Source organism: Pteropus medius, unplaced genomic scaffold, assembly GCF_902729225.1.
Source record: "Pteropus medius unplaced genomic scaffold, Ma_sr-lr_union100, whole genome shotgun sequence".
Classification (NCBI taxonomy): domain Eukaryota; kingdom Metazoa; phylum Chordata; class Mammalia; order Chiroptera; family Pteropodidae; genus Pteropus; species Pteropus medius.
The window spans coordinates 31864180-31877360 of record NW_024351730.1 but is presented as its reverse complement, the minus strand read 5'-3'; the positions used below and the strand labels follow the sequence as shown (position 1 = coordinate 31877360).

The following is a 13181-nucleotide window of genomic DNA, read 5'->3' as shown; positions in this document are numbered from 1 at the left end:
ACAACTAGGCAAAATCTTCTATTTTCATATCCAGCTGCTTCTGTAGTATGTGAGGCTGTCGCAGCATGTCATGTCTCGGATGGTTATTCATGTCTGTCAGGCTAACAGAAATTCTGAATGCAGTAAAGAAAGGCACTGTAGTATTTGGGTGCTGCTCATGGGCTGACAAACCTCCCACAAAAGCCAGAGGCCGTCTCTGAAAATCTTGTCCAAAGTCTTCTCACAACAGCCATTTGACAGGGATACATGTCTTAATAAGCCTGTGTTATTTTACCGAGTAACTCTCTTAGTTTCTTATAGAAACTGTTGCTTTTGGAATGTTGGACAGGATGAATTCTAGAGTCCCCTGTCTCATGGCACCAATTTGTAGCTCTTCTTATTACTCAGTTTATTGCCAGCTGGTATAGCTTCTCAACCCCTTCTCTCTCTGCCACATGGTTAATTATTTTTCCAAGAGATTTTTTTCTTTCCGCATCACTCGGCCTGAGTTCAAACTACCCTAGGTCACTGTCATAGATTTCCCCATCAGGAAGAGAAGTCCAGGGAATCTGAGACCCTCCTTCCTGGAAGGCACCTAGATTTGTAAAAATCTCTCCTTTTCTATCTTTGAACTCCTCATAGCAAGAGGATGCTGATTCCATAAGTCAGACCGAAGGCCCTGCCTCATCATTTCTCCGGAATAAGTTAAACAAGGGGGCCACTCGGGGGTTCAAGGTGACACACCTCTATAGACAACTAGCAGCTTCTTCTGCTTGAGGGGGTAAAATATGTGAAATCATTTAACTATAAGGCACATAGCTATATATAAAGGTTTTATTATGTTTCATGAAAAAATAAAAGGTTGAATAGATCCGAATATTCCTTTATACTGGGGACTAGTACCATGGTCTCCTGAGAAGTAGTAAAGACTCTCCTTCAGGAGGTCTAAAAATAAAAGAAAATCTTACCAGTCAGGGATAGTTTTAGGAGGGTACTGTTATGGGGCGGGCAAATGGAGGACATAGCAGTGTCCAAGTCCTTGCAGTCAAGTGTCTTGCTTGCTTTTTAAAACTGGCTATTAATTGCTTAAGCTTGAGTTCTGAATCAGAAGGCTTTGGGAAGTGAGCACTCATGATTTAGATTCTGCTGCCTTATTTGGTCAACGGAAAATATCGGCATATAAATGAATCCTCCATATGTTAGTGGGGAAATTTTAACTTCTGCACCACTATAATTACTAATAATTTAACTGAATAATTTATATGAGATCATAATTTATATGAGATTCTGATAACCACAAAAATCAATGACTAGCAAGGTACTCTCATGCTGTGCAAGAGTTTAGTCATGTTTAGGTTATTACACAAGGTTTATTGTTTGTTTTTATTCTGCAGCCTCCACCTCAGATATATGACAAACAGTTGGATGAAAGAGAACACACCATTGAAGAATGGAAAGGTGACACTACTCCTTAAAAGAAGTATACATTTTACTTTGTTAAAACTCAGAAAGTATTCTCAGGGCTTTCCTTTTAAAACAATTTAGTAAGAAACAATTTCTAATTGCTACTCTCTTAGATCATTTCAAACCTCCTAAAACTTAGTCTTTTCATTCTATTAATAATATTGCATTTACTCAAGAATGAAAGGAATACTGGCACTTTCAAAAATAGTTCTGATTGTTAAAGTATTTGTTGTCGTGAAGGGAAAACTTCAATTTTTAAAAATTTCAGAATTAAACATTCCATGTTTGTATATAAAATTATCATATAAAATGGATAAAACTATGTCTGAGATGATTTTAGACATTAGAAAATAAAAGGTGGTTAATATATAAATTAATTCACTTGATATGTAGAACTTGAGAATTTAAATAGAAAATATATGTATCTAAGGGATTTATTTCTCCTTTAAAGTAAGAAAGAATGAATACATTAATTCATTTTTTTAAGCACAACTTTCCATACACATACTGCATGATGAAGATTATACTCAGAGTGAAACAAAGCAGAAGCTATAAAGAATAGTTAAACTAATATAAATAACTCCAGAGTAGAATAATATGAGAAAACTAAATGCAGATAATAACATATGATTAGGTAAAAATGAGGAGGAACATAAAAGGAAGATCTAAAGAGACATAACATTTGAGCTGCCTTGAAGGAATTAATAATTGCAGATTGGAAAGGAAAAAAAAAACAAACAAACAGGAAAATACTAAAATGGGAACATAGGAAGAAAACAAGGGGTAGAAATGAACATAAAGTGTTATAAAGATAGTAAAGAGATTCCACTGGTCAAGGAGTCATGTTGGAAAATATGGTAAAGATGCTCATACAAACAATAGATCAAGTGAAAAAAAAAAAGATGCTTAGTGACAGATGAAAAAGATTTGATTTAAATCAAGACTTGAAAGCTCTCTTAAGGGTTCATGTTGAATGGGTAAGTGGTAGGATACAAATATCACTTGAGAGACATGGACTAGATTATGAGAAACTGAAGAAAGAAATACCTGTAAACGATGATGACCGTATAAATTGTAAGCTATTTTAAAGCAAAAATTAATAGTGCCAAATGAATTTTAGCTAGAACAGGAAAAATAAAATGCAATGAAAACATATGAGTTTAACTCTAGTAATGAAAAAGCCAAAAATGGATGCCAGTTTGGTAATAAAGGGAATGAGTTTTTAATATTGGGTTTTAGGCAAGTTTAGTTTTATAAACTCAAGACTTGTGTCTGGAAAAATGATGACATAAGAGTTGGAAAACTGAAGGGAAATAATAATTTGAAGTTATGAGAATATATGCATTTATATTCATTCTCAGGGAGTGAATATAAAAAAAATGGATTTTCAGATGCACCATTAAAATCTTTAAGAGATAAAGGTAGAATGCATCAGAAATCCCCAAAAGAATTCAGAAAACAAGTAAAACGTATATTCTTCATATGTTTATTTGGCCAACTGCTTTATTGAGCACCTACTTTTGCCAGGCTCTGTGCTATTGTAAGAAAATGCAGAATTAGAGTAATTGAGAAATCTCAATTGATTTTTAATTTTCTCAGTCCTATCAAAATGTTATTATTTGTTATTAACTAATGAATTTTCTCTGTGGATTAAGGGGAAATTTGTTTTTTATATAATACTGTTAACTCTTTCTTACAGAACTTATCTACAAGGAAGTAATGAATTCGGAAGAAAAGACTAAAAATGGTGTCGTAAAAGGACAACCTTCTCCTTCAGGTACTCGCTCTCAGTGAATAACCAATAAACCAGTACTTGTGTATTTTTCTGGGCCTTGAGCAGGAATTGAGGCCAATAGCATTGCTTATAGAGCTATGAACAAATATCACATGACTGTTTCTCTCTAATGATTTTAATTTTACTTCTTTTGACATTGAGTGTGGCATTCATTCTGATTATTCAGATTATGATGACCTAGCACAAGATTTCTTTCAGAATTTATTTTAAGATGATAATGAATCTTGAAGAAATGTTAATATGGGCTGGTTAAAAAGTAACTGTTCCTCATCCACACGCAGAGGCATAATGCCCTCTGCACCAGTAAGTTGGTGTAAATAAGTGAGGCGTCCCTTCAGCCAAAAACCTCCTTTCCTCATTCACTGCGATGTGTGAGCTCTTTCCAAAGTTAGTGTGACAGTAGCTGAAGCATCGACCAAGATGGACTCCAATTAAAATCATCACAGAAAATCTTTCAGTTTGTCATCTACAGAACCTAACATGTGTTTGTACATATACATACTTTGTTATGTAATATGCTTTAGGATTACGTGAGATAATTTACTTATACTTGGTAATGTGATTTATATTTTTCCTAAGACCTACGTTCTGAATATAAAGAGAATATGAAAAGAGTTTTAGAGAATGTGATGGCTTATCTTCAGCTTTAAACTATACCCAGCTCATGCTGGCAAGAATTTAGACTGCCAATGATTAGTTTAAAGAAAAATGGCTTTGGTGTCCTGCCTTTGATAAACAGTTGTTTCTCCCCGCCCTGCCCCTTAAGCTTTAACTTGTTTCAGAAAGAAAGATGTAGGGTGAATTAATCAATTCTTCATGCAGATAGCACTTTGAATCACTAGTTTGTACCCACAACAATTATGATGCTCAGACAGAAGCTTTTCTGTTATGATGTGTTTTTCTCACCTCTAGACTTGGGAAAATGTCCAATTCTATTCCAAGTTTTTTGTTTGTTTGTTTGTTTTCTCAAAGAGGGTTAAGAGAGTCATTGGAGTTGTCTGCCTACCCTACTCATCCTTCTAGCATCCAGATTGATACAAGTCTGTAGAAGCTGCTTCTAACTTACCTGCATGTTCTGTCTGCTGCTAGTTAAAGAATCCAAAGACTGAATCCAATCGCCTCAAGATGCCACCTGCTAGGGCAGAAAGACTAAATTAAATCAAACTTGTACATGTACTATAGGACAACCAAACCTATCATTTCTACTAGACAGAAAAAACATGATTTTACTTTCTCAGTTTTCTACAAGTTTTCAGTTTTATAAAACATCTGGACCCTAATCATTTGGGAATATTGAGTCAAATTTATCTTCTACAAAACAGATGACCCTTCGGTGGGATTGTTAGAAAATGCTCAAGCATAATATTAAAAGGTTGCATAGTCATTTTTTTTCTCTATTCCCAACTGTTGGATAATTGTTCTAAAAAGTATCTAAGGTTACCAACATAAACAATTTCTGCATGCTATGAATAGATGGACCAAGATCTTTATCAAGTAAATCCTTTCAAGTTTGCAAGGAAAACATTTAAGATGAATATTGTCAAAGACTAATTTACATAGCAGTTGGCTACTTTGGGAGGAACTGGACAATAAATGCATTCCACTAAACTATTTAATGATGAATATAACTGAAAGAAATTAAAATATTGGGCCAGGTGTATGAGATGGCTGTCAGTTCAGATGGAATTTGTTTAAAATCAAACACATTTGTTCTACTTAGATTCACCCACCCCAGCATAAAATTTTCTCTCAACTTTCCTATGTCTATTAATGGCAGCTCTATTTTCCCAGTCTCCCATCCTGAAACCCCTGGTTGACCTTTAACTCCATATCTACGTTAGCACCGACAGTAACATTCTACAGCTTGTTTGCTAGATGTCTCACATCTGATTTCTACCATCTCTTTTCATTAATGCCACAATGATCAATGTTTTTCTGAGGTAATCTTCTTAAATTCAGTCTCTACCTAAATTGATCTTTCTAAACTAGAGGTTTGACCAAGGATTCCACTATTTAGTTCTCTCCAGTGGTTTTGCATCACTTACAATTTAAGCCTAATAATCTCTTGCTTACTTTAATGGCCCTCTGTAATATACTCTATGATTTTTTACACTGCAGCCATTCTCAGGTCCTATGTTACCACTGACTTATTTGACTAGCTCCCGAACTTTTGGATGCTGCCCATTCTAAAGTGTTCTCTTATCAGATACCACTTTGTCCCAAAATATTTTTCCTATCTCTCCCCAAAGACTTTTCATAACTTCTCAAAGAGTAGGGTCTTTCCTTCCTGTGGGTTCTTCTAGTCCCAGCATTTTACATATTGTCTTATTACTCCTTAGTGATTATAAATTAATTGAGAAGAAAGACTGTATGCATTCATCTTTGTATACCATGAAGTGCCTAAGTGCTGTGCCTTGTATATAATAGTAACTCAATAAATATTTATTAATTTGAAAATTGCTTCGCAGGACCTCTTTCAACACGTTTCTTGATGCTATTCCAAAGACAGAGTTTAAGAGAGTGTCATACATTTAATACAGTATGCAATTCGGTATGTTCTTATGCCATTAAAATTTATTAATTTTATTAATCGCCATGAAGATAATTGAGCCAAATATCAAGTTTATGAAGTGTTGCTATTGGCATTTTCTCGTGCTTCAGATAAAGGTTTGCTGCTTTCAGGTTGTTATTTGATTTATTAATTTTTTGCAATGTATATTTCTGAATTTTTTGTTGTTACAGGCCTATTTAATTTAGTGTTAATGATTAATTCTAAAGTATGTCGGTTAGGCTCTACCTACAGGTGAGAAGGTCAAAACACTTTTTAACCATTCCAACTACCTATAACAGTCATAAATTATCTACCTTATACACATGCCCTAAACTATAGGTTACTGGCTTAACCCAATTTATAGTTAAAATAATTGTAAATTCAATCTTTCACTACATGCTTTTAAAGAGAAATAGTCATCACTTAATTTTGAGAAATCAGATGTATACTACATATTATATGATGTATTTACATATGATATTTTTGTATACATCATGCAGAGGCATAGGAAAGCCATGTGCTGGGGCCGCCTGTACCAGCTCATAAGAGCCACTTATGCTCATCTTTCCCAACTATGAGTTTATTGACCTCATTGGTAGCTTGAAATTTACCATGCAGGATTTAAGACATGGGAACTGGCTGACTCTACAGATCAGATTCTCCCCCGCCCCTATCCAGAGAGCCAATTGTTACATATTTAACAATTGTGTGTGTGCCTGCACAATATCTATATATGCAGTAAACTATGCTGAAAAGTAAAAACAATTACTAAAAAAAACTTATGAAAAGTCAGTTTTTGCATTCATTGTATTCATTTTTCCTCATTAATGTCTGAGTATCATATTTTATTTTGTAAATATCTAGGATGAAGTAATATTACAATATAGACTCCCTTAATATTCAGTCATGGCGAGTTTGGGAACCTGCAGCTCGGTAGTAAGTTAATGCAGTTTCTCAGTGACAAAGTGCTTCTAAGGCCCAAAACCACGTTTTAGTGGTGCTTTTAAAATGTAAATAGGGAGTTAAATGTACATTTTCAGAAAACACATAGGTTTGAAATTTATTGATGGAATTGTTGTATATCGATAAGAAATAAATCTAAACTTCACATACTTTTCTAAGTAAATAATTGTACTTTCTTCTGCTCTCTGATTTCACTTGCATAGTGATTTATTTGCAAGAATAGTGTGACTGCTTGCTTTCTGAATTGATTTGTAAAGACTGCTGAGGGAATAGCAGTTCATGAACAGAAATTAAATTTCTTCTAAAAGCATTTGTCATAGAATGTTAGGGCTAGAACAAATATAGGAGGTAATCTAATCCAAAACCTCTGTCTGTTTACCACACCCATTCCACCTGAGTAGTAAACCTCTCATAAGTAACAATGACTCATCAAGATAAGGATGCTTAGCATCAGGATGGGTAGAGACATTTTAGAATCTCTAATTGAGGATAAAGCTCCCCAGGTGATTATAATCTACAGCCCCTACCCCAACCATGTTCCACACACCGTGGGAGTGTATCTTTCCCAATTAGAGTCACTGTTCTAGTCCAGCAATTTCATTTTTTTAATTTAAAAGCCTCAGCCCCAAACAAGTTGAGACCCAAGATCAGACAGAAAGAGAAGGGAATCTATTTCAGTGATTTTTTTTTTTTCATTTTGGAATTTCTTATAATTCTTGAGTCTACTTTTTGGTGTGTGTGGCTAGGTCAGGAAAATAATTTCCTTTAAAAAACTAGAATAACGTTTTCCCCTGAAATTATGGGTACCGTTTGGTTACTTCCAGATGAGAAATTTTCATTAGCATAAATTATTTCTTTCTAAGATACCTATTATTTTTTCCCCTTAGGTAAAGTCGAAAGTAGCTAGCATTCCTTATTTGCCCTATTACTATTTTCAGTACTTTTAATGCCATCTTTTTGACAAAATTTGTAATGCTTTATTGATAGCAAAACATGTTTTTAAATGCATATCTCTCCTGGTTTCTCTGATAGAAGGAAGGGATATTTATTGCATAGCTAAGATATCCTGGGCAAGTAGACATTATAATCAAATTGAATTCAGTTCAGTTCTATTCAAGAGATTTTCACAAACCATTTGGCAGTAAATTAAAAAATTGAAGCCAGGTCCATGTCTTGACTCTTCTTTCTGTTTGATTTTATGGTGTACAAAGTTTTTTTATTGCCTACATGAAAACAGTCTTGAAAGTATCATCCAATAAAACCAGAAGTGGCTTCAGTCAAGAAGGCATTTATTATAGTGCAATAGAAAAAGTCATACAGAAGCAAAGATTTTTCACGTAACAGTGGGGGACTGGTTAATGTTTAACAACTATCTCTTTAAAAAACCATAACTGAGTATAACATTTACCAGTTTCTGTTGTATAAATATTCTCACTGGGACCAATTTCAAGCTACTGACATCGATGAATGTAGAGTTGGAAAGAGATGCTAATAATTGGCTCTCAGAAGCCACTAAAAGCCAGTATGAGCAGACTGCTAGATATTACAGATGATTCTCTCACCACAGCACTATCTAGAGAGGACTTCTTCCCATATAAGAAGCAGATGTAATGAAATTTTATAGAGGAAGCATTAGAAGAGAGAACTTCTCAATGAGTTGATGCTATAAAAAAGTTATGGAACCTTAGAAATATAGTCGATAAAGATTCCAAACTTTACATAATTGAATATGTACTATAATTTGCATAATTTGCATTCAACACTGATTAAAAAAAAAAGGAGGGCAGGAACATTCCAACATGGAAGGTGGAGATTGCAGAGAGCCAGCAGATGAATGAAAGGAGAAGGGCAACTACAACAAAATGATCTATTTCCCTGAGCCAAAACCAGCTTAGCAGTTTCACTAGTTTCAGAGCAGGAAGACATTTGCTTTTCCTCACAGCACCTATTTAGAAGAGTACATGCAAAAGGTACTCAATGTTTTGTTAAATTGGCTACTTATTCTGCACTCAACAGTAAAGACTGAGGAAGATAGAAAAAATTAAGTAGAATGAAAAAAACAAAATGAAGCAAAGGAAACTAAACACGAGGTAATCATGCAGCAAAACTAAATGCAATCATGGGCTGACTTATAGGGCATAGCACTTAGAAAGTCCCAAAAGTGTTGAAAATATGCTACTTGTTAAAATCAGCACAGTAGTAGTGCTACGTATTTTATAAGCTTAACTTGCAGCTTGATACCCTGTATATGATGAGTTTATTAAAAGCTAGTCTGTTTCTTGCTGCCTTCATTCAGTATTATTTGTAGATGTAAATTTGTGCTTTTCTAGAGAAATTTCCTCAATATTTGTATAATTTCTCTAGCTGCCATTGTTTGGGTCTGTGTTTATTTGTAAATATCAAATTGTGTTCTTTTGAGGGAGCCTTATCTCAGCTAAGTTTCATATCACACTTCTTTGAATCAGTACTCAGCTTTCACTGTGGCAAGCCTAGCAGGTCCACATAATCAGGTCCCACCAGGAAAGGAGAAAAAGTGTTTCTCAAGAGAAGATCAGGACTATTACATAGAGATTCTTTAAAATAATTTTTGATTTGTATTATGACAGAGCTTTATTTTAAAACTTTCAAATGGTTATTTTGTCAAAATTTAAATAAAGCACAGTAGCAAAAATCTTCCTGGTTGCCTGGGCATTTTGATTAATTATAATGTTTATGAAATATATATGTCATCATTTGATCTATTTAGTTTCCACTCCACTGATATTGAAACTTCCTATTCATTAAGTCAGTTGTATTTCTGTATACTAGCAATGAATAGAAAATAATTCCATTTACAATAGCATCAAAAAGAACAAAATAGTTAAGAATAACTTTAACAAAGAAGTAAAATTTTTTACTCTGAAAATTACAAAACATTGTTGGAAGAAATTAAAGAAGACCTAAGTAAAAGAGAAGACATTATATTGTTTACTGATTAGAAGATTTAATATTTTTAAGATGATGAGACTGTCCAAATTGATCTGCAGATTAAACTCAAAAGCTATCAAAGTCACAGCTGCCTTGTTTGCAGAAGTTGACAAGATGTTCTTAAAATTCACATGGAAATGTGAGGAACAGAATAACCAAAACAATTTTGAAAAAGAGCACAGTTGGATGATTCACAATTCCCAATTTCAGAACGTAACACAAAGCTGCAATATTCAAGGCAGTGTGGTATTTGCATGAGGTACACATATAGATTAATTAAATAGAATTGAGATTCCAGAAATAAACCCTTATATTTATGGTCAATTGATTTATAACAAGGATTTTAAGATAATTCCATGGGCAAAAAATGAAAAATGTCTTCAATAAATGGTACTGGGCAACTGGATAGCCACATGCAAAAGAATAAAGGTGGACCCTTACCTCATATCATATACAAAAATGAACTCAAATGGATCATAAACTTAAATGTAAATGCTAAAATTATAAAACTTTTATAAGAAAATATAAGAGTAAATCTTTATGATCTTAGGAACTAGTTTCTTAGATATGACTAAAAACACATGTGACAAAAGGAAAAAAATAGATAACTCCAACTTCATTGAAGTTAAAAACATATGTGCTTCAAAAGACACCATCAAGAAAGTGAAAAAGACAATCCTTAGAATAGGAGAAAAACATTCGCAAATCTTATATGATAGTAAATTTGTATCCAGAATATGTGAAAAACTGTCATGACTCAATGATAAAAAGAAATAACACAATTTAAAAGTGGCCAAAGGATCTGAACAGATATTTCTCCAAAGAACATATACAAATGGCTAACAAGCACATGAAAATATACTCAACATCATTAGCCATTAGGCAAATGAAAAGCAAATCACAGTGAGATACCATTTCACATACACTAGGATGGCTATAATAAAAATGACAAATAAGAAGTGTTGGAGAGAATAGGGGGAAATTGGAACCCTCTCACACTGCTGTTAGGAATGTAAACTAGTACAGCCACTTTGAAAAACAGTTTGGAAGTTCCTAAGACATTAAACAGAGAGTTACACTATGATCCAGCAATTCTTCTCTGAGGTAATTACCCAATAGAAATAAAAAATATGTACAAGAACGTTCACAGCAACATTATTCATAATAGTCAAAAGTAGAAACAACCTAAATGTTTATCAAATGCCCATCAACTAATAAATAGATAAGCAAAAGTGATGCATCCATAGAATGGAATATTCTTCAGTCATAAAGAGGCATGCAGTATCGATATATGCTACAGCATGAATGAACCTTGAAAACATTATGCTATGTGAAAGAAGTCAGTCAGAAAAGATCGCACATCATATGGTTCCATTTATATTATATGTCCAGAATAGGCAATTTTATAGAGACAAAATGTACATTATTCATTGCTTAGGGCTGAGGATAAGTAAGGAATTGAGTATAGGGTTTCCTTTTGGGGTCATGAAAACACTACAAAAGTGATTGTGGTGATGGTTGCTCAACTTTATGAATATTCTAAAAACCATTGATTGTACAAATTTGTGGATTATATCTCAATAAAGCTGTTACTAAAAGGTATATGGACAACATTTCATATTTCAATTCAAAACTAAATCTAAACTATACTACCATAATTTGAAAGTCATCATTATATAAGGATATATCATCCAGGGGATGAATGAACAGTAAGAACAAAGTAATCTCACTCTGTTGGCCCCCAACTGATAGAGCCTTTCTTAGAGTCCTATGTCTAGTGTTAACCTCTACCCTTGAATAACAGTGTGGAAAATCTGAAGACAATTCCGACACATTATGGTGATGTTAAATTATTAAAGGCCAAAGCTTATGAAAGAACATGAAGATGTTGGTATAATGTAATCAATAATTAGGAGGAAAAACAGAGAAGGGTATTTGGACTATTGAAGGAATCAAGGGTTGTATGCTAGAAATCTACTAGGATATGTCATGAGAAGAAATGAACTAGCTCTGTACCTTATAATTAAGAAAAGTTGGAATAAATTGAAACCAGATAACTTTACATTATATATGTTCTGATAATGAAAGTAATTATGAGATCTTTAAAAATATAGAGACATTTAAGATTAGGAGGCATTGATTCTTCTATGAGCCTTTTTGCATATGAAAATATGATACAAAAGAATATATTTTAAATAATTCAATCGGAGAAACTTCGCAAAAAGAAAAAATATAGCAAATTTAACAGCTCTTATTAATTTGATGATCAGTGAACAATATCTTTTTTCTATATTTTTTTACATTTTCCATAAGTTATAAAAATATATTTACAATCAACAAATAAAAATGTAAAATACATATAGGATACATAGAATCTATCTTAGATTAGGTGTATGGGTCTTCTCCAGATACTTTCACATCTTAATCACATTTTTTCCTTTGCCAGAAAATATCTACCCTGAGAACCAAGAGATGGTGTTAACCTCTCCACTTCATTAAACTTTTTTTTCTGATTTATTAGATTTAAATATACGCTTTTGGGGATTTATTATTTTTCGCCATATGTTTCTTGCACACTGTATTTGCTCAAGTAAGATACAATTTTAATGAGAATTCTTTATCTCTTATTAGACGATTATACTGTAGGTATTTTTAATAGCAAACTATTTCACAGGCGTGCATTATACTGCCCATATTGCTTAAGTATAAAGAATACATAAGGATAAAAAGTAAATTAACTCTTTCAGGGTGCTATGGTTTAATTATATATTACAATGTCTTTGATTCAATGTCTTTCCTTTGTAGTTGGCAAAGCTATCACAACTCAGTATTTACTGAGAGATTACCATTAGCAAGTTTCTTCTCAGAATTTCAGAATCATTATACTCCCATGTAGGAAATAAATATATATATAATTTTTTACAAATTAATCTAAGTTAATAATTTAGAGTTCTTATTTGTAGATTCTCAGGTAAGCAAGCCTACTGGAAAGTAAACACAATGAGAGGTGTGATCTGTCTTCTCCCTTTCTCTCTTTTTTTGTTCTATGGTAATGTTCATCAAAAGTTCTACATGGCTTTTCTATATGGATTTTAAGTGTGATGTCATATTAATGTCTATGTAATAATGTGTACTTAATATACTTTCCTTTCTCTAGAGCTGTAGTGTCTCAGTAATTCAGATTTCGGGCCTTCACCTCAGCCCATATCTCTGGGATAGGATCTTTACGTGTGTTGGTTTTAAAACCTCCCTGCATTAAAAGCATCCAGGTTTAGACCTTTATATTAAAGAGTTTTGCTCATCTGCCTTCTCTATAGAACAGCGGTCTTCAACCTTTGACTAGATAGTCTCTGGGGACCTTTTAAAAAAATGCAAATTCCTTGGCTCCACCTGAGGCCAATAAATTACAATATTGGAGATGTAGAGGGGTGACTGGGGTTTTTCGTGGAGGTTTTTTTTTTG

At 33.3% G+C, this 13181-nt stretch overlaps 1 protein-coding gene across 28 annotated transcripts in view; it reads left to right on the top strand.

Moving 5' to 3' along the window:
* The window catches only part of MAPK10 (mitogen-activated protein kinase 10), a 431719-nt gene that overhangs the window by 414440 nt on the left and 4098 nt on the right, over positions 1 to 13181 (top strand). For all 28 annotated transcript variants that reach the window (XM_039845820.1, XM_039845825.1, XM_039845821.1 and 25 more), the window contains 2 exons: positions 1374 to 1437; positions 3143 to 3220. In XM_039845820.1, coding sequence (XP_039701754.1) covers positions 1374 to 1437; positions 3143 to 3220 — 142 coding nt within the window. The remainder of the gene's footprint in view (positions 1 to 1373; positions 1438 to 3142; positions 3221 to 13181) is intronic.